At 40.2% G+C, this 21,193-nt stretch overlaps 2 protein-coding genes across 4 annotated transcripts; one reads left to right on the top strand and one right to left on the bottom strand.

Annotated features, from left to right (window-relative positions):
* Nucleotides 1-354: 354 nt before the first annotated feature.
* LOC100893938 (exostosin-2) lies at nucleotides 355-15,605 on the top strand. Of its 3 annotated transcripts, none has more exons than XM_030994090.1 (12): nucleotides 355-486; nucleotides 2,689-3,272; nucleotides 3,964-4,170; nucleotides 5,130-5,322; nucleotides 5,723-5,862; nucleotides 6,195-6,420; nucleotides 7,617-7,800; nucleotides 8,917-9,083; nucleotides 9,523-9,666; nucleotides 11,130-11,258; nucleotides 12,277-12,498; nucleotides 13,110-15,605. In XM_030994090.1, the coding sequence occupies exons 2-11, from the start codon at nucleotides 2,767-2,769 to the stop codon at nucleotides 12,496-12,498; spliced, it is 2,118 nt and encodes a 705-aa protein (XP_030849950.1). In that variant the 5' UTR covers nucleotides 355-486; nucleotides 2,689-2,766; the 3' UTR covers nucleotides 13,110-15,605. The 3 variants fall into 3 exon arrangements, with proteins under 3 accessions (XP_030849950.1, XP_030849944.1, XP_030849937.1); XM_030994084.1 differs by having other exon boundaries at nucleotides 12,834-15,605; XM_030994077.1 differs by having other exon boundaries at nucleotides 12,277-15,605.
* A 7-nt stretch (nucleotides 15,606-15,612) lies between these two features.
* Nucleotides 15,613-21,193, bottom strand: LOC581136. Its single transcript, XM_030994099.1, has 4 exons — nucleotides 21,054-21,193; nucleotides 19,118-19,589; nucleotides 18,371-18,553; nucleotides 15,613-17,773 (listed from the first exon to the last, which is right to left on the bottom strand). The coding sequence occupies exons 2-4, from the start codon at nucleotides 19,587-19,589 to the stop codon at nucleotides 17,469-17,471; spliced, it is 960 nt and encodes a 319-aa protein (XP_030849959.1). The 5' UTR covers nucleotides 21,054-21,193; the 3' UTR covers nucleotides 15,613-17,468.

Below are 21,193 nucleotides of genomic sequence, written 5' to 3'. Positions count from 1 at the left end.
TTGTTGCCAATTCTTGGTAAAGTTGTTGCCTGTGATTGGTAAAGTTGTTGCCAATATGGTAAATGTGCTGCTTTAAAAAAAAAAAACCAATTTGGTAAATGTGTTGCCCAAAGCAAGGGAGGGAGAGTGAGAGGGAGGGATTTCCCATGACATGCAAACTTGTTGCCATTTCTAGGTAAAGTTGTTGCTAAAATGGTAAATGTGTTGCTTTTTTTTAATTTGGTAAATGTGTTGTCCAAACCAAAGGAGAGAGGGAGGAAGGGAAGTGAGAGGGAGGGAGATGAAGAGAGAACGTTTCTGATCCGAATCTCAGCTTTGCATGCAAGCGCAAACGTACGTACGAATGCAAAATGTGCAGAGCGCCATCTAACGTCGGTTGTGGATTACAATTTACCGGATATCATAACAAAAACACGTCGACAAACTACTTGATTCCTCGACTTTTGACATCAATAGCGATGCATATTAGTTGATCAACAGTACAAGGTGAGTACATGTAGTTGAAAAATCCCACATTCAAAGTGATATGTCCATGAATAATTGGCTTTAAAAATCGGTAGAGGCCGAGCCAACTTGAAAATGGAGAGTGCATTGAATCTCGTATGACAAAGCGCCGCGTAGTCCCATGTGTAGTTTGATGTGCTTGTTGGTTTGTTTTGTGGAAGAAGAGGACATTTCTTGCTGGAAATTGATTAGGCCTTAAAACTGCAAACAAATTAGTAGACATTTGTATAAACCTCTATTACATTTTGAATGAAGAGTCGATTTAGTAATGATAAGGAAATAGATATTTGAATGTGAATTGTAAAGTTTAGATTTTAGAAATGATCTTTGACTTTGTCCTTGACTTTGACTTTAATAGAGTAAAGGAGCCGGTAATCGGCTAGACCGAAAGCTTCAGTCTCTATAATCGTCGGTTGTTCCACTGAGACTACGTCTGGCTCCACTAGACCTCCGGTTATAGAGACTGAACGACTGCCTATGCCAGCCTGTGTTGAACTTATTCCGCTAGATTTTAGCCGCTAGGCCCCTCCCACAAACTTGCCACGGCCGTATTGTTATGCCCCCAAAATCCCCCAAAATGTCATTTTACCTTGTTCATTTCCAATTTTAAATTAGGCCTAGGCTATAATACATCGGTTCCACTTACTAACTGGATTGATATAATCCGTTTAATGGTCCCTTTTAAGGAAATTTATCGGTCAAAATCGACATCCATGTTGAAAATCTTGCAAGCCGTGTTAAACTCTCGCTGCCGTCAATCTCATCCCTTCTAGTCTACGCCGAAGGCAAAATGATTATGAAGGAAAAACTGTGCGCCATCTACACGTTTGTAATGGCGTTATCACAGTTTTTCCTTCATAATCATTTTGCCTTCGGCGTAGACTAGAAGGGATGAGATTGACGGCAGCGAGAGTTTAACACGGCTTGCAAGATTTTCAACATGGATGTCGATTTTGACCGATAAATTTCCTTAAAAGGGACCATTAAACGGATTATATCAATCCAGTTAGTAAGTGGAACCGATGTATTATAGCCTAGGCCTAATTTAAAATTGGAAATGAACAAGGTAAAATGACATTTTGGGGGATTTTGGGGGCATAACAATACGGCCGTGGCAAGTTTGTGGGAGGGGCCTAGCGGCTAAAATCTAGCGGAATAAGTTCAACACAGGCTGGCATAGGCAGTCGTTCAGTCTCTATAACCGGAGGTCTAGTGGAGCCAGACGTAGTCTCAGTGGAACAACCGACGATTATAGAGACTGAAGCTTTCGGTCTAGTAATCGGCCAGCTCCAGTTTTCGGCCGATTGGTTGGATGCAAGGTAAAATCACTCTAAAATACATCGCATAATAGCATAACACATATCCCACACATACCATACCATGCCAGTGCCACTGAAGAACCACATTTGCAATGGAAAATATATCCTAAAATATCACATTTTAGCGATGTAATCGCCGGTCCCGCTACCCAAATCTGAAAAATCTAGTATCTTATGCGTGTCTGTAAGAAATATGGGTACCATAAAATGAGCTTTATTTCAAGTATTTTGCAGATTTAGAGCCCGATTTTGTGCTAGTCGCAAGCTCAAAAGTATCTCATCCCATGTATTAAATCAATGCAGCCGCACACCGCGACGCACACACGATATCTCTGTCTAATTCAGATTCCAACTTCCGATCACCGCTGTGCCTGTCTTCGGCCAGGCGAGCACCAGGGAGCTCCGGCGTGGGATACCTGCTCCGCCCGCTTGTGCTGTACATCAGCGCGGAAACGCACGGCGCGCGCGAGCGCTTCCTATTGACTTTGTACATGCGGCCGTAAACTGAAACGCTCGGCCGATAACTGGCTCCAAAACAGTGAAAATTGAAATGAATATTGTCATGGCAATTCGTGATTTTTTTCTGGGATTATTTTTTTGTTTAAATAATAATATTTCCTTCATGATTTGAACAAGAAATGATAATAAATAGGAAGTAAAGAGTCCTAAAAATAGGATTTTGTCTTAAGTGGCCGAAAACGGGCTCCTTTACTCTATTTGTATTTAATCTTCAAATTTTAATTTCAAAATGAAATCCACTATGGGTATCATCATAAGGAAAAATAAGATTGATATCATATCATAAGACCTATCAGAAAGGTTTCCTTTGTTCATTCTGCTTGATTTCTTTTTTTTCTTTTTACAGGAAAAATGATAGTGTGGTGATCGATGCCTGTCTCGCGCTCGGCTTGTTTGCCAATCTAACTCTAACTCTCCCGGCAAGATGAAGAAGGTACGTGGGCCGAAGCTCAGGCCCAAGTACCACTCCTTTTACCTCGTTCTTTTCTCAGTCATCCTCGCTGGAATCATTGTGACCGGCGTCTTCCAGTTCTGGCCCCATTCCATCGAGTCGGAGAAGCAGCCGAGGTATCGTATCGAAAGCTACAAAAACCTGCCGGAGGTGAAGGTCTCGGAAGGGGCACCGCTGGGGGCAAAGACCGTGCAGGAGTGCCACTACCATGACTGTTTCGACGTCTACCGATGTGGTTCGGAGACCAACAGAATCAGTGTTTATATCTACCCCATGAAGAAGTATGTGGACGAGAGTGGGGTGCCCATAACGGGGCAGATTTCGAGGGAGTTCTACGAGGTTCTCAACGCCATCGCAAACAGCCCATTTTACACGTCGAATGCGGACCAGGCGTGTCTGCTTGTGCCGTCAATCGACCTGTTGAACCAGAACACGATGAGAGTGAAGGAGATGGGACAAGTCTTGAATCGGCTACCAAGGTAGGTCCAGGGTGGTACCAGAGAGATGGAGAGAGAAAGAAAGAAAGAGAGAGAGAGAGGGGGGGGGGGGGGGAGATGGTTATGGAGTTGGAGATGGAGATGGAGAGGGAGAGGATGAGAGAGAAAGAGATGACGAGAGAGATAAAGATGGAGAAAGTTTGAGAGAGAGATGGAGATGGAGAGAGAAAGAGAGAGATAGTGATGAAAATGGAGAGATGGGAATATGAAGATGGAGTGAGAGAGATATGGAGATGGAGAGAGAGAGAGAAGGAGACAGAGAAAGAGTTGGGGGGGGGGGGAGATGTTGGGAAAGGATCGGGGAGATGGCCCAGAGACTCCACTACATATACCACAGTGTTTCTCACATGGTGCTGACTGATTTTAAATAAAACTGTTTGTCTCGGGTAGATGGAACGGAGGTACCAACCACTTGCTCTTCAACAAGATGAAGATGAGAATGAAGATGAAGAGAGGGCGAGAAATAGACACGGAGATGAAGATTAAGAGAGAGAGAGAGAGAGAGAGAGAGGGAGATGAAGATTAAGAGAGAAAGAGAGAAAGAGAGAGGGGTAGGGGGGGGGGGGTGTTGGGAAAAAGATTTGGGGAAATTGTCATTAGGCTCCAAAATATACCACAGTGTTTCTTGCATGGTGTTGACTCACTGATTAATCAAACTGTTTGTCTTGTGTAGATGGAACGGAGGTACCAACCATCTGCTCTTCAACATGCTCCCAGGGACCATACCTGACTTCCACACAGCCCTGGATGTCCCCAGGGGCAATGCCATCCTGGCTGGTGGGGGGTTCTCCTCCTGGAGCTACAGGCCCGGCTACGATGTCAGTATACCAGTCTTCAGTACCACCATCTCTTCTGTCAAAATGAACGAGAGGCCTTTTGAGTAAGTCACCCACACAGTTGTTAAAGATAAACTTGAGTTCTGGTCAAAAAAGAGAATAAATTCTCACAGAATCAAACGAAACTTACACTGAATGTTCAAGATTACAAATAATTGTCATTTGCCAAACAATTTTGGGTAAAAAATGTATACTGACTGAAAAATGAGCATAGAAAGATAAGGAAATCAAGGTAAGTAGACCTGACACCATTTGTGTAGTCCCATATACATCTTTCTGTGTACGATGCTTGTTACTTTACCAAGACTGGGCCAAATTTATTATGGTTTTGATGACTCTGGAACCTTGCAGTACACACCAATACTTTTCTTTAACAATGCAATTGCATGACCAGAACTCAACTTTATCTTTAATTATAATATATATTGACTTCGTTTATGCTACTTATAGGTAGCGGCTTGCATGATGATGTAGATATATACAGTAGGCTTGCAGTTGCAGCATGTGAGAGAGGGGGAGGATTGGGGAGTCCTGAAAAGGACTGTCAGTAATCTTTCTTTCTTGAGTGTGTGTAGTCCTGAAAAAGACTGTTGGTTATCTTTCTTAGCTTATAGTTCTAAGGAGAACTATAGCGCTGGTTGGAGAGAGGAGGGTGGTAGGACTTTGTTTATCTGTTATTACTGTGGAAAGTGACTAGCTCCTCTTGAGCTGCTGGGGTGGTATTCTGAAAGCTTTTTTAACTGTTATAAGATGTAAGTAAAAAAACATGTTAATCGTTGTAACTAATCTAAACTTGGACAAATCATTGGTTAATTTATGCACAACACTTGTAGTTCAGAGAGGCATCCGCACAAGTACAAATGAAAAAGTGTTTATTCCGTGCAATTTAAATTTGCTATGGCGAAAGCCTGGAGCAATTGTCGCCAGAGCAAACGTTGGGGCACCTATTTTTTAATTCTCTGCTTTTTGTCAACCCCCCCCCCCCACGCCCTTCTTCCCCCAGCACGGTGCGCCCCTACTTAGCCGTCTCCACACAAGCCGGTATCCACCCAGACTACCAGGCTCAGCTCTTGACCATAGCAAGCACCAACCCAGACTTCCAGGTCCTGGATGAGTGCAAGACTGAGGAGGGTCTCCCGGATCCATTCAAGAGGTGCCAGGACAACAAAGCCTTCGGCTATCCTCATATACTACAGGTGAGATGGCAATTCGGGTAATGTAGAGGTTTCGTAATTGAGTGGTTGAAGCACTTGACATGAAATGCAAAGGTTGTGGGTTTTTTCCCCGACATAGCACTAATGTCATTTGGCAAGGCATTAATCTACATTTGCCACTCCATACCCAGTACAGGAATGGGGACCTTGTGGGATGATGAAAGCATTTGTGTTATTAATTGCCATATGACCTCATGGTAACCATGTGGAATGGATGCTAAAAGTGTTATCTTTGCATACTTTACACATATTTTTTTCTATGATATTTTTCTTCTTCAGAGTTGTGTCTTTACACCCTGTGTGTGAATTCATTTTATTTTCAGAACAATCACATTCTTTTTCCTTTTCTTAATCTATCAAATACTTTTGTATTTTTCTCTAGGATGCTACGTTTTGTATTGTGCTACGTCGGACCCGTCTTGGGCAAGCTGCACTGAGTGACGCACTCCAAGCTGGTTGTATCCCAGTCATCATCAGCGATGCCTACATCTTGCCTTTCTCAGAAGTCATTGACTGGAAAAGGTATAAAACACAGTCATCATTTTCAAGATAATTATTTTGTTATTGTGGGAAGGCTGAAGCAGCCCCCTTGGTGGTTCTTCCTGTTATGGTAATAATACAAATATTACATTTATAAAGCCCCTTTTTATTAGACGCAAAGCGCATAAACAAGAAATACTTACAAACAAACAAAGAGAGAGAACACAATCATACAAAGCTTAATTTCTTGAAATTTATGTGGAGTGCTAGAAATGTCAAATCTGACGGACATATACAAGAACCCACTATTATCATTAAAATCATCTTGAAGTGTAAAATTGAGCTGGTTTCATCAGTGTTATTATTCTTGACAGGGCGTCGCTGGTGGTCCGAGAGGATCGCATCCCAGATCTTCCTGACATCCTGCACGCTGTGGAGCTGGAGCACATCTACGAGATGAGACAACAGGTCCGGTTTCTATGGCAACGCTACTTCAGCAGCATTGCCAACGTCACGCTGACGACGCTACAGATCATCAACGATCGCGCCTTCCCTTACAAGGCCAAGGACTATGATTGGTGGAACGAGGAGACTCCGAGAGTAAGAACACGTTTTGCTTTCTCAACTTTTTAATTTAATCTGAGAAGTAATATGTTGAAAATGAACAACATTTTAAAGTCGTGAAACATATTCAACATATTTAACAACCATTTGTTATATAGTCATATATTGGCCTTTGTATTTAATAGCAAATAGGGAATTCGTCTTGCATCACATTGCCTTTCGGATGGTGATGTTAAAGATTGGTCCCCAGACGTAATTAATCATATCTGATTGATACACGTCTGCAAAAACCCAATTACATCACATTACAGTTATGGCACCTATTCAACAATTTGGAATTCTTATTTGCGATCTTGAATTTGAAAGGTTGTTCTTTGCTGGCTCCATTTACCAAATGATCATCACACATTAATTCTATTTACGGTAAATGTATCATGGACAATTTTGGATAAAATAAAAACATAATACAATTATACAGTCAGTGGTACAGCAGTGGTCTCATAACCGGAAGGTCCCGGGTTCAAAACCAAGTTGATGCCCTAGTGCGCTTTGGTAAGGCATTAATCCTCATTACCAACAGCCTTTTCACACACAGCTAAAATTCATCGTATCTAGAGATGATTAGAATCACTCAACAGTTTTAAACATGTTTATAGACAAAAATTTCCCAGTGTGAACATCGTTTATACGATGTTGGGATAGATACGAAGTCGCGATGCATACGCCCCTAAAAGCAGGCTGCAGATACGAAGTTCGTATCTAGTGAGCTTGACATTTTGTGTGTGAAAGGTTATTCGTGTTTAAACGTGTTTCAGACGTGTTTAAACTGGATGGAGCATGCGCTTTGATTGATGTGACATGACCTTCAATGCGCAATGGCACTACTGCGCATTTTACGAGCAGTAGTTAATCACGAAACGTTTAACGATCGCACCGAAATTTCTATGTGTGAAAGGCTCGTGATTAGTTTAAACACGTTCGAAACACGTTTATACTAGTCATGTTTATAGAATTTTAGCTGTGTGTGAAAAGGCTGCAAGTCCCTCAGAGAGGACATAAACCGCTGGTTGCTTTCTTAGCAGTCGGGCAAGGCATTAATCCTCATTACCAAGTCCCGCGGAGAGGACATAAAGCCGTTGGTCCCCTGGTTGATTTCTTAGCAGTCAGGTAAAACAAACCAAGCAAACAACCAACATCTAATAGAAGTTTAAATTTACTTATATTTTTTTCAGAGAGGTGCCCAGAACCCTCTGTTCCTTCAAATCATCCCGCCCAAGTCACATGGCTTCACTGCTGTCGTCCTGACCTACGACAGGGAACAGAGTCTCTTTGAGATCATCAAGCGAATCTCGCAGACACCGAGTCTCTCCAAGGTATTGGTTGTCTGGAATCATCAAGAAAAGACACCACCACCAGGTAAGTAGTGATGATGATTGTCTTGAGAGATAGATGGATTAATAGATGGAGGGATGGATGGATAGATGGATGGAGGGACGAATAGATAGTTGGATGGATAAATAGGAGATAGAAAGAAAAAAAGATAGGTTGATGATATCATCAAGCAAATCTCGTAGACACCAAGTCTCTCCAAGGTATTGGTCATCTGGAATCATCAAGGAAAAACACCTCCACCGGGTAAGTAGTGATGATAGTTGTCTAGAGAGATAGATGGATTAATGGATGGAGCGATAGATAGATAGATAGTTGGATGGATAAATAGGAGATAGATACATTAGATAGGTTGATGATATCATCAAGCAAATCTCGCAGACACCGAGTCTCTCCAAGGTATTGGTTGTATGGAATCACCAAGAAAAGACACCTCCCCCATGTAAGAAATTTTCTTCTTCTTATTATTATATATCAAGCTATTACTTGAAGCTGGGTAAGAAATGATAGTAATTGTTTTGAAAGATGAATAGATTGATGGATGAAAATATAGTTGGGTGGGTGGCTAGATTTGAGATAGTTACTGTAGATGAAACAAGATCTTCAAGAAAATCTTGCAGACACCAAGTCTCTCTATGAAAGATAGTAATGGTTTGTGTGAGATCGATCATCAAGAACGACACCAGGTAAATAAATAGTGATGATAATTGACTTGAAAAATAGGAAGGTAAATGGATGGAGGGCTTGATACATGTAGATAGATTGAAAGACAGTTCGCTGTGAATTAATGATAAGAGTTCCATTATTCTTACAATATTTTTTTTTCACTTGAACCAAAGAAAGATGAGTGGATAGGTAGATGGGTAGATGGATGGATGGATGGATGGATGGATGGTTGGTTAGATGGAAAGAAAGATAAATGAAGGTAGATAAATACTTTTACATGTATAAGTGTATATTTTCATCCTCAAGAAGCAAAGCAATGAAAGTAGGATTTATCACACTTCAGATCTCGTTGATCAGACTTTTCCTGTGTGATCTATTAAACAGAACATGTTGAAAATTACTTGCTGAGGTTGCAATATTGGTTTCATTTGGTTTTCAATGCTATGTAATCCCATATTTACTGCATCTTTCCTGTAGCTGATAGATGGCCCAAGATCAACAAACCTCTGAAGGTGGTGCAGACAAAAGAGAACAAACTCAGCAACCGATTCTACCCTTACGACGAGATCGAGACCGAGTGCATTCTGGCCATCGATGATGATATTGTTATGTTGACGCCGGATGAGCTGGAGTTTGGTTATGGGGTAAGAATCTATCTTTGTTTATGTTCCCTTTTTGTCATTAAAACAGAGAGTTCTTGAATTTCATATCTATTATGAATATACTTTGGGGATATACATTAATTAATTGCTGTGCAAGGCATCTGGGATTACACAATCTGTCATTTTTGTTTGTGTTTTTGCCTTATTTCAATAATTTTAATTTCATTTATTCAAAGCCCGTCTGTACTAGTTTGGCCGGGGGGATAAGACCTCCCTGCAAGGTCACTGACAGGTAGTTATCTTATCAAATCAGCTCTCAATTAACATAAGAAAAAGGGGATCATGGGGGACCAACAGGCACTGATTAGGCATTGTTTGCTATATAGAGGGCTCAAGTAGCTATAAGTAGTGCAGTGGGGATTTAAACAGTATTAAACTAAGTCATCATAGTATAGTATCCTTTCACTGATTTGTTATGCAGGTTTGGAGAGAGTTTCCTGATCGTCTTGTGGGCTTCCCAAGTCGTCTCCATCTATGGGATGAAGCCCAGGGCAAATGGAAGTACGAGAGTGAGTGGATGAATGACCACTCGATGGTACTCACCGGTGCTGCGTTCTACCATAAGGTAAGAGACGCTGTATGTTGGGATTTTGAAAGGGAAGAGAGAGGGGAAAGCAAGTTTTTTTTTTTTTTTTTTTTTTTTTTTTTTTGGGGGGGGGGGGATGATGACCACTCGATGGTGTTCACTGGTGCTGCATTTTACCATAAGGTAAGAGATATATGTTGGGTTAGTTAAAGAGGGAGAGGGGAAAGGGAGAGGGAGAGGGGAGAGGGAGAAGGGAAGGGGAGAGGGGGAAGGGGAGAGGGGAAGGAGACATTGCAAAGGACATTATACCCCTATGTAGGATTGGGAGAGAGAGATGATGAGCACAGTTATGGTGCTTTGATGCACATTTTATCACAAATTTAAGGGACAACCCATATTGGAATCGTAAAAAGCGAAGGGTTTCAAAAGGAGCATGTACATGAGGGGAAAGGGAGAGAAGAAGGATCGTACGCTTAATTTGTTGAGATGTGAAAGAAAATTACCAACAGAATTGCTGTGAGTTTCGAGCGCAAGTAATGCAGAGAGATTTTATGCAGTGGTAGGTTTTTGTTATCTTGGGTATACAATCAACAGTGGTTGTGAATTTGAGATTGCAGTGGCAAGAAGATGCAGTTTAGGGTGGATGAAGTTAAATGAGCTGGCCTCGATCCTAGCTGGTAGAAGGTTTAGGATGAGAATAAAAGGCAAGATCTATAAGGCTTGTGTTAGCACAGCGATTTGTATATGGTTCAGAAACTTGGAATGTGAAGACAGTGGAAGGTATCTCGAGGAGAACAGAAAGAGTAATGACATGGAAGATGTGTGGTGTGAAACTGTCTGATAGAAAGAACATAAGTGAGCTCATGGAAAGGTTGGGTGGAAGTGGAAGTGGATTGAGATGGATGGGTCATGTCTTTAGAAGGGTAGATGATGAACCTGTGAAAAGAGCGTGGGATCTGGAAGTGGACCGCATAAGAGGGACAGGAAGCCCAAAGATTTCCTGGAAAGACATGGTGAAGAAAGAAAGCAGTAGTCTATTAAAATGGGGGGGGGGGGGGGGAATGCTTGAGACAAGAAGAAGTAGAGGGAGGGAGTGTCATGGCGCACAAGCCAGTAACCTATACATAAGAGGGAAAATGTTGACTAGAATCAATTATGATGATGATGATTCCCAAGTGTCATTTGTTTTCACTTCAAGTTAGGAAAATGACAAGCAAAGGAAGAAGTTGATGAAATGGTCTACATTAATGGTAGAAATCTGTAATTCTGGGTAATGTGCTTGGATTAGCAAGTGTGCGCTTGTAAAAATGACGCCTGGCTGGAATGCTCCCCAGGGAGTGGAGAATGTGCATCAATGTGGCGGGTAAGCCTGAATCCGATGACCGGGGTAATAATATATATTTGTAAAGCGCTTTGAGAGGGCCTGCAGTCGTGAAAAGTGCTATATAAAAACTAGCTATTATTATTATTATTATTATTAATTTTCCATTTTTAAATCGCAGTATTTCAGTTACGCCTATACCCATAAGATGACGCCACACATCAAGACCTGGGTGGATGACCATATGAACTGTGAAGACATCGCTATGAACTTTCTCATCGCTAACATCACAGGAAAGGCACCCATCAAGGTAAGATCCTAGAAGGCCAAGCAGGCTTATCACCAGGAATTTGATTACCAGGGATGCCAGTTTTCAGTCAAAAGCCTGAATTCATGCCCTGGCGATTTATTTTCAGGCCATGCTTAAGGCTTTTTTGTGTACTAAATAGCCCATTCTAGAAGATTTTCAAGTCCTCTGTTCAATTCGAACTGGCATCCTTGGATTACGCTCGTCTCTAATTGAATGAGCATTTGGATAGCCCAATTACTTTAATATAAGTTTGATTTGTATTGGAAAGTAGTTTAAATTGTGTGTATACTGCTTTTTAAACACTTAAGATCTGGTGGCACTGTGAGGGCTTAGTATGTGACCTTTCATGTAAAACAAAGATAAAACTTTTACCGTTGTCCGTCTTTCTTTGTTAAACTTGACTTTAAACAGAGCCTAAAGCCAGTGTTGCTTTCAGAGTAGAATACAGGCTTCAAGTTTGACATGTCTTTAGCACTCTTGGGAAATGGACATATCACCAAATTGTATTCCATTGAAATATTGGTCCTTTAAAGTAGACAATATACATGTACATACCTACTCTTAGATGCTTTGATAATGATTTGTTTTACCCGACTGCTATTACAAGTAAGCAACTTAGGGAGTGATGGCTTTAAGTCCTCTCCGAGGGCTACTACTAACATATCGACTTGGTTTTGAGCCCAGGATAGCCTAGTTCCGAGACCACTGCTCTACCACTGAGCCATCGCACCTCCACAATAATACATAATAATAATAAAAATGTTGCTTATAAAGCGCTTACCACCAAAGTCTCTAAGCGCTATAGCAAACTGTGAACAAAGGAGACTGATAAACAATGGCATATTAAACAAAACAAAAAAGTGCAAATAAACCTACAAATTACAATACATATGAAATACACATCAATGTGAACAGAGTAAATTAATCATCAAATACAATCTTGAATAAATGTGTCTTAAGACAAGTTTTGAATTGGTGATGCTTAGTCAGGCTTTTATTTTATTTTCTCCATATTAAGGTCACTCCAAGGAAGAAGTTCAAGTGTCCGGAGTGCACCAGCGTTGAGATGATCTCGGCTGATCTCAATCACATGGTGGAGAGGTCAGAGTGCATCATGGAGTTTGAGAAAGAATACGGCATGATGCCTCTGAAGACTGTCCAGTTCAGGGCGGACCCGGTGCTCTACAAGGACAACGTCCCCGAAGAACTAAAGCGTTACCATACCATTGGGAGTTTGTAGGTGCGACTAAAAAGAACAATTTCCCTATTAAAGAACTCAAGCTTGAAGCTGCAGTTCAGAGAGTCTGTATCATAGAGTTTGAGATAGAATATGGCATGATGCCTCTGAAGACTGTCCAGTTCAGAGCGGACCCGGTGCTCTACAAGGACAACGTCCCCGAAGAACTGAAGCGTTACCATACCATTGGGAGTTTGTAGGTGCGACTCAGTTTTGCAAGAACAGTATCCCTGTTAAAGAACTAAATCTTGTAGCTCCTTTTCAGGGATTATGCTCTGCTGTACAAGGACAACGTCCACGAAGAACTGAAGCGTTACCATACCATTGGGAGTTTGTAGGTGCGACTCGGTTTTGCAAGAACAGTATCCCTGTTAAAAAACTAAATCTTGTAGCTCCTTTTCAGGGATTATGCTCTGCTGTACAAGGACAACGTCCATGAAGATCTGAAGCATTACCATACCATTGGGAGTTTGTAGGTGCGACTCAGTTTTGCAAGAACAGTATCCCTGTTAAAGAACTAAATCTTGTAGCTCCTTTTCAGGGATTATGCTCTGCTGTACAAGGACAACGTCCCCGAAGAACTGAAGCATCACCATACCTTTGGGAGTTTGTAGGTGCGACTCAGTTTTGCAAGAACAATATCCGTATTAAAGAACTCAAGCTTGTAGCTCCTGTTGTTCTGCTGTACAAGGATAATGTCACTGAAGAATATAAGCATTACCTTACAGCAGGGGCCTTGTAGATACAGTTCTGGACCAATCCTATGATAAAAAAAAGACAGTAACCTGAAGATCTGAAACACTTCTATAGCTTTGGTAGCTTAAAGGTACACTTCAGCCACACAACAACATCCTCAAAGACTTAAAAGACAATAAAACCTTATAAGCATACCATGGAAAGCATATACATGTAGCTACAGTTCAGCGTGTCCTAATGCTGCACTGGGCAATATCCCTGAAGAATTTGCAGACCATACCTTTGGGAGCGTGAAGGTGTGACTCCGTTTCACAAGGACAACGTCAGGAAAGAGTTGAAGCCATCAACACCATCAGACACAAGAGGTGTATATGTAGTTCAGGGCCTAACCTGAGCCCTGTAGAGGACACTCTATCTAACACTATCGAGCATTTATAAGCGAACAAACGATTACATTACCCTGAGTGGCCAAAAAGTGGTCGGTTTTAGGTCGGTGTGAAGTCAGTTCGGCGGTGTGACCAAGGTAAACAGCTGTAGCTCATCGCTCCTTGTCACATCCGGTAGTCTATTGTATGGTGTGTACTCCGTTGGGAAGTGTTCCCAGTGCCCCTCACTTGAGCAGATATAAACATGTTGATGCTAGTCGCACAAACTGCTTCTTCTGGTAATGCATTCAATTATCGATGTGTACGCATCTTTTTGAGTCCACTATCTTGGATTTCATTATGTTACTCAAATGCCTTCCAATATGTCAGTGATGTGAATTTAAGAAAAAGAAACATTTTCCCTTTTATAGCCCTAATGGGGCCGTCAAGTTTACACAAATTTAAACAATTTGACTGTAATGAGAAAAGTCTTTATTCATGGTGCTTTATATTTTTGTTGTTAATCTATATGCAAACAACGGAGTTCCTTGATTTCAAATTTTATAATTTCTGAACCTTTTTTTAAAAATTTCAACAAGAAAGACAAGCCCTTTCTTCTTAATAGCATATGGGTCATTCCAAGGGGTTGGCGCATTTTTGTGACAATACCAGAATTGAGAAACTATGTCTCCTATTATCAACCATAACAATGTTTGCTCAAATTGAGTTTCGCATAAAGAGCATACCGCGGTAGCCAACCATGTTAAGATGTGAAGATGAACCAGCTTCCACATGTAGTAGAAGATCTCGTAACCACGTTACCTGGACATCATCATATTTTTTGCCCAACCTCGTGGAATGACCCATATGCAGGACCATTTAAAAATTGTATAAATTGAAGTTTTCCATTCGCACTGGAAGGGTTAATTGGTTAGATTTACATGTCTTAGATTTCTAATAAACCATATCAACATTTTAGCAAGGTCGGATTTAGTTTAACTTCATGTGTAAATTTTTAATTGTAATTCATTCAAAAATTTTATTAATTCAAGTGAAACCTCAGTAACACCACTAAATCAATTCTAAACCGATTTCCAAACCAACCAATTCTCAGTCATTAGGAGAAATGTAATCCCTTTCGCTGTGCTGACGGTCTGGTGTTGGTCTCTATGTTATGGTTTAGGTACAACCCTGATTTCTAAACAAAGTTATAACCCCGATATCCTCATAATTGCACCAGGATATTATCCACTTTGGGTGAAGGGTTAAAGATATATATTTATGTGTATATTTACGATATGATTTACACCTTTTTTCAATCATTGGACATAACTAAAAATTACTTTATATGTCATGTGTAAATGGAACTTATTAGTGATGGACTAATTCATGCGGAATGCTTCCAATGCCTATTTTTTTTGCTATGGCTGATGCTAAAATATAGCAATAACTAATAAACAAGGTCGTAGCATAAAGAAACTGAGCTGTAGGAAAAATCGAAAGTAGAAATGAAACAATGGAGATATTCAGAGATTGTTGCTTGCCATCTTATCTGAAGATTACACTTTTCGTCAAGGTGTATGATCATGTGTATATTTGATGATTTTTATAGATTCATTAATAGATTATCATTCAACACATGTTCTGTAGCACATAGTTTCTTCCTTTTGAATGATGAAAGAATGTCAATTTTTACTAAAAGGAGACTTCTTAAAGGGGTCCACATTGTAAGGAAAAACAGATTTCTCTAGAAAGCAAAGTGCTAAAAATATATAAGTTATAGAAGAAAATGTGAATATTAACAATAATTAAAAAAACAAAACCTATCAACTCATTCAATATTTCATTTGGGTCATGTATTTTGTATTGATTATGTCAGCTTTTGTAATAGTAAGATTTACCCATGAAATGTTTAATAACTCATTATTTTGTCAGTATATAGTTAAATTAAGGTGTACAAGAAAACATCAAGGAGAATATTAACAAACAATGAAAAATGTGAACATAACATGTTTTGTTTTTATAATAAAATCTTTATTTATTACACTCAATTTCGTTATGTATTCCACATCATTTTGTCATTACATGAATTGACTCAATACACCTAGCTTTATGCTTTACAATTACAGCTGGTAATGCTTGATAAAAGCACACATAAATCCATGGGTCATTGCAATCCAATGTCCTCTAACAAAATAAATGGGACTTCAGAAGTTTCTGAAACTAGTCAGCAGATGATGGAGGTTCATGATTAATGTAATTATTTGTTACATGCAACACGATACTTTGGCCTGAAATATTCACAATCAATTACAATATCTATGACATTTTTACTATTCAATCTTTTCTCACTCCTGAATATTTTGTAAGGCACATACATGTAGTCCTACTGTACATGTGAAAGACCAGATAATTCTCATAAAGAGTCAAACACTCTCCAAATGCATTTTCATTGACAAGCATAAGCTTTCTGATGGAGATTAGTGTTTCATGAATGTAGCAAATAATATGGTGTGATGATGTATTACGGAAAAAGGTGACAAAAATATCAGCTGTGGCAGTGTTATATATACACTAGGATATAAAGGGATTTAATCAGACTTTACAGTGGAGAAGGGATAAATAACTTATCCGGGGTTTGAGCCGATTCAAAATAATATCAGTCTTTATTGACATTTAGTCACTTCGACCGCTTTTAGGTCAAAACTGACCAATTTGGACACGTTATTTCAGGGGAAATTTTTCCAATCATTATTATCAGCAAAGGAGATTTGATGGGTATATTCTATGTTAAAATGTGCCCTGGTGCTATAAAAAGTAGTCCAATTGGTCAACAACAATATGGTAATTCTAGTCACTTTTTGGCCCAAAATGACCATTTGTATTGATATTTGTTCAAAATTAGGCCATATATTCAGTCGGACATCCAGTCAGACATCCAAATTCAATACGAAACTGTGCGCTGATATCAGAATGATCAATCCGATTGAATGAATTTACACAGTTCTGACCACTTTGGCCATTTCCATCAGAATGGGTCTTCCATGGTCCCCTCAGCTGAATAATTAGCACCCTCTCCATAATGTCAACCATCCACATAAACACTCGAGCAGCATGTACGCTGCCTAACGTTATTTTTCGCTTCATCTTCTAAAGAGGCACGCCAGGTCCCCTTTGGTCATAACTGGCACCCTCTCCTCAATTTTCTTTATCCATAGCATGTTCTACTGGCAAGTAAAACATCTCGTAAAATAAATTTGCTTTCAAATCAAGAAGCACCAGTTGGGTCACTAGAATTGAGATGTGTCTCACGACCCGAACATATTTTGCAGGGTCATGCTGGGGTCACCTTTAGGTATACACCTGTACATCCACACTCCCCCTTCATCCAGATTTCTTAAGTTCAAGCAGCATATATTCTACTGCGTGTGCATGTATATCTTGTAACATTATCTTTTTGCTTTGAAATCACGACCAGTCTTGACAAAAAAGGATGAATATCATGACCCGAGGTCGCTCCCAATAGTTCCAAACATCTTCTGAAGGGGCATACCGGGGTTACCTTTGGTATATATCCAAACTCTCCCTTCATCCAGATTTCTGAAGTTCAAGCAGCATATATTCTACTGCATGTATATCCCACAACATTATTTTTTGTTTTGTTTTGAAATCATGAGACAAAAGTCAAACCAAAAAAAGGATGAATATCATGACCCGAGGTCGCTTCCCATGGTTCCAAACATCTTCTGAAGGGTCATGCAAGGGTCGCCTTTGGAACCTTATATAATCACACTCTCCCTTCATCCAGATTTCTTAAGTTCAAGCAGCATATATTCTACTGCCTGTATAACTCACAACATCATTTTTGTTTTGCTTTGAAATCATGACCAGTCTTGACAAAATTGACGAATATCATGACCCGAGGTCGCTTCCCATGGTTCCAAACATCTTCTGCAGGGGCATACCGGGGTCACCTTTGGTGTACATCCGTACCCTCTCCCCGATCTGCTCCATCTTCAAATCGGTGGTCAGTATCCTCGTGAAAGAAGGGTTGGAGAAGGGGGAGTCGATGTAAACCGTTTGCTCCGGGATGTTGTTTAAGAGCGCAAGGAGGAGAACCTGTGCCACCGCGGTGTGCTGGCAGTACAGTGGTGCGATGCGGTACTTCTTGGACAGGTTCAACTGTCGCAGGACTCCGTAACCCATGACCTTTTCATCTGTGAGGTATTAAAGGGACATGAAAAAATTATGATTTAATCGATTTCCAGGTTAGTTGGTGCATTTTGAGATGCATTGCAACAACAAATATTTGGAATATATATCTCAGGAGTGATAGTGAGCACTAAAACTTTTTTTTTCCTCAACCAATCCCCCTTTGAGTAAAAAAAAAAAGGTTTTAGGGGGGAAAAATGGCATCCGGCGACATTCTCCCCCGTTTGAGTTAGAACATTTTGAAAAAATCTGGAAAATAAGGGAAAATAAGGGAAAAATCAGAAAAATTGGGGTAAAATCGGGAGAAGAAAAAAAAAAATCAGGGAAAAATCAGGAAATTATCAGGCCTGGATCTGTATGCATTTTAATTCTAATCCATTGACCCACTCCTCCCTCTAGGCTAAATATAGGAACCACCCGAATACCACAGACAACAGGGACCCATTTCACAAAGCCTTTTTTCAATGACAAATGACAAAAATCAGTGACAACTCTACTGATAATCAATCAGAACCAAGGATTTCAGTAGCTTATAACAATAACTGTCATTTATCACTGATGACAAGTTTTGTGAAATGCCCCTTCCCCCCAGGTGAACTTACCTTCACTGAGGGCATATGCGTGGCCGGCAGGGGGCTCTATGTTCGCCCAACGATACAGGAACTTCATCCTCTGAAAATCAAAGAGGTCTTCATCAAAGTATGCCACTTTGCTGAACGGCATGTCCGTGATCCTTCTCACAATCTTGGTTGATTGCGCTTCGGGTAACAGCGACACACCCACTCCTGCGAACAAAGAATAATAAGTGCAAAAGTGAAGAAATTAAATATCATCTTGGAAACCGAGCAGTGATGATGTTACTTGAGGTCTTGATTTACAAATCACACTGTAGAAGACATCCTTTTATGAAATAAGTGAAACATCCACTACTTACAAAAAGACCAAAGTTTTGACATGTACCATCCTCCATAATTCAGCTATATCAAATGACTACTTTAAATTCACTGATAAATGCGAGTCTGATATCATGATGACAACCAATGCAGGCCTAAAAAAAAAAAAATGTTGTATTACCCTTTAGGTGCCAAAACATGGATTGGTCGGAAATCTTTTAACATTTTTTTTTTACTCCCTCTTTGGGCTGATATTTCTCAGTTTCGAATGCTTTACATTTTCTTCTCTCCAAAAAACAGTTAAGTTTTTTTTTTTTAAGCCGTTCTTAGATATCAAGATTTTTGGGTCGGTCGCAAAGGGCAATACAACATCTTTCTTTTTTAGGCCTTATGCTTGTTGAGTTCCTGATGCATATTTTTGTGCAACTACATTCTGCAATGCCGCAGGTACCTTACCTTTATAACATCCAGATCGCCATTCCTCTTGGAAACCAAGCTGGCCGCACTTCTCCGCTTCAGAGGCGTCCACCTCGATGCCAATGTTCCTGTCCCCTAGGTGTTCCATGGCTGCCAGCCAGAGGGCCTCCTCTACCCCCCTGTCTTTGGCTTCCTCACCCGCATGGCAAAAACCTATGAACCCCAGCTTCTCTGTCCACCTCACCGCGCCTATCGTCCCGACGATGTCCCCAGCATTGTCCAGGGCAACGAAGAAGCCGTTGGGGTCAACACTGTGAAAGACTTTCAAGTCCTCATTTGTGAGTCTGCTGCCCTCTGCAGTCTGACTGTTGGCCAGGCTTGCAGATTCCTTTCCATGGAGCTGGCGGACCTTGAACCCTTCGTAATTGGTTGAGGAAAGACATCTCCTGGTTAATCTTGCTATGTTCTTCCCTGCTAGAAGCCTTGTGAGCCCCCTTGGTAAACACGCCATCTAAGACAAAAATCAAATAAAAAGTACAAACAGGTAAAAGGTAGTTAACTTAAAGCCCCACTGTCCTACTTGCAGCTACTTGCTCCCTCTATATAGAAAACTTCCCTAATCGGTGCCTGTTGGTCCCCCATGATCCTCTATTTCTTATGTTATTTGAGAGCTGAGTTGATGAGATAGCCACCTGTCAATGACCTCGCTGTATGGTCTAATCCCTCCTAGCCAAACTAGTACTGACAGTCTTTAAGAAATATCGCACATGATGAATTTACTCAATGAGATTATCCAATGAGGATAAACTAACCCACAAACACAAATGCGAGGTACTTGATTCCAATCTTCCTCGGAAAGAAAAGAGGGCAAAGATCCTCCAGCAGCCCGGCACTTGTGAATGAAGAAATAATGATGGCTGTAGTTTGTGGGTTAGTTTATCCTCATTGGATAAGCATTCGGCAGTATAGTAGTACCTCTTGCTTCCTGAGAATCTGCTATAAGCTCATGATGTTTTATATTTCAACATGATTTGTTCTCTACTTCCGCAAATGAATCTATTCTCGAATATAAATTTATGTCATCGTCACTGTGATAGATCAGTAATTTAGCGAACGCTGTCATCACTCAAGCAATTCATGGTCTTTTTTCATCATCTCTCTATTTGATATCTTTCACTCATGGACTATTCAATGTCCCGCAGATCAAGTTACAGCATCTAAATTCTAAGTCTCAAAGCAGGCATCACCTGTTCGAGTCCTTTTGCTTCATCAAACTGAAGTTCTTCCGCCAATCTCCTTTGTGCCAACGAACGCCATCTCGCACTTGTTATTGTTGGCTCATTTTACAGACCTTGCTCTCGTAAGCACACACACACACTCATCAGTCTGCAAGAATCTTCAACTGTGAAGGAGGTAGACTTAACCCAAAGAAGAAGAAGAAGACTCTCTAAATCCAAGTTCTCAACTTCGTCTTTACTTCAGACTCTTTATCTCTTTTACATTGCATTTTCAACTTCATTCTATTCTATTATGTAATGACATGTCATTGTTCATTTTATTATTGCTTATTCAGAATTCAAATACCTGTAATATTCATACTGATTTGACTGCAACTTGTAAGAAACACATTATTTTCATTTTTTAAATTAAAAGGAAAGAAAATCAAATATTTGTTACTCATCGACATACATGTAGGCCTATAGGCCTACTTGGCTAATTTGTAGTGTTTTTACATTATCTCAATCACACATCATTTCACACTTCGCAACATTCATTGAATTGTCAATACATTAAAGACATTTCAAGTCTTAATTATAGAACAACATACCGGTAGTCCAGTCTAGTCATAGACAGCGACAGTTCACAAACACCAATTAAAGTATGTGGGACACCATCGAAAACGTTGGCTTAGTTCTCATCTCCATTAGTGGGCTAGATTACGTTTTTGCTATCAAATATTGCAGCTAATACTCACCACAAGTATAATGTCGATGATTCGATACCAAAATCTTAAAATTCGGCAAGAAATTGTTTATTATTCAGGTCTAGAGATAATTTGTCGTGAACATTGTGCAGTCGATAAAGCAGGTAGCTTTGAGTGTAAAAAAAAAAGGA

Source organism: Strongylocentrotus purpuratus, unplaced genomic scaffold, assembly GCF_000002235.5.
Source record: "Strongylocentrotus purpuratus isolate Spur 01 unplaced genomic scaffold, Spur_5.0 spur5_contig_850, whole genome shotgun sequence".
Taxonomy (NCBI): domain Eukaryota; kingdom Metazoa; phylum Echinodermata; class Echinoidea; order Camarodonta; family Strongylocentrotidae; genus Strongylocentrotus; species Strongylocentrotus purpuratus.
This window is presented reverse-complemented; position numbering and strand designations above follow the sequence as displayed.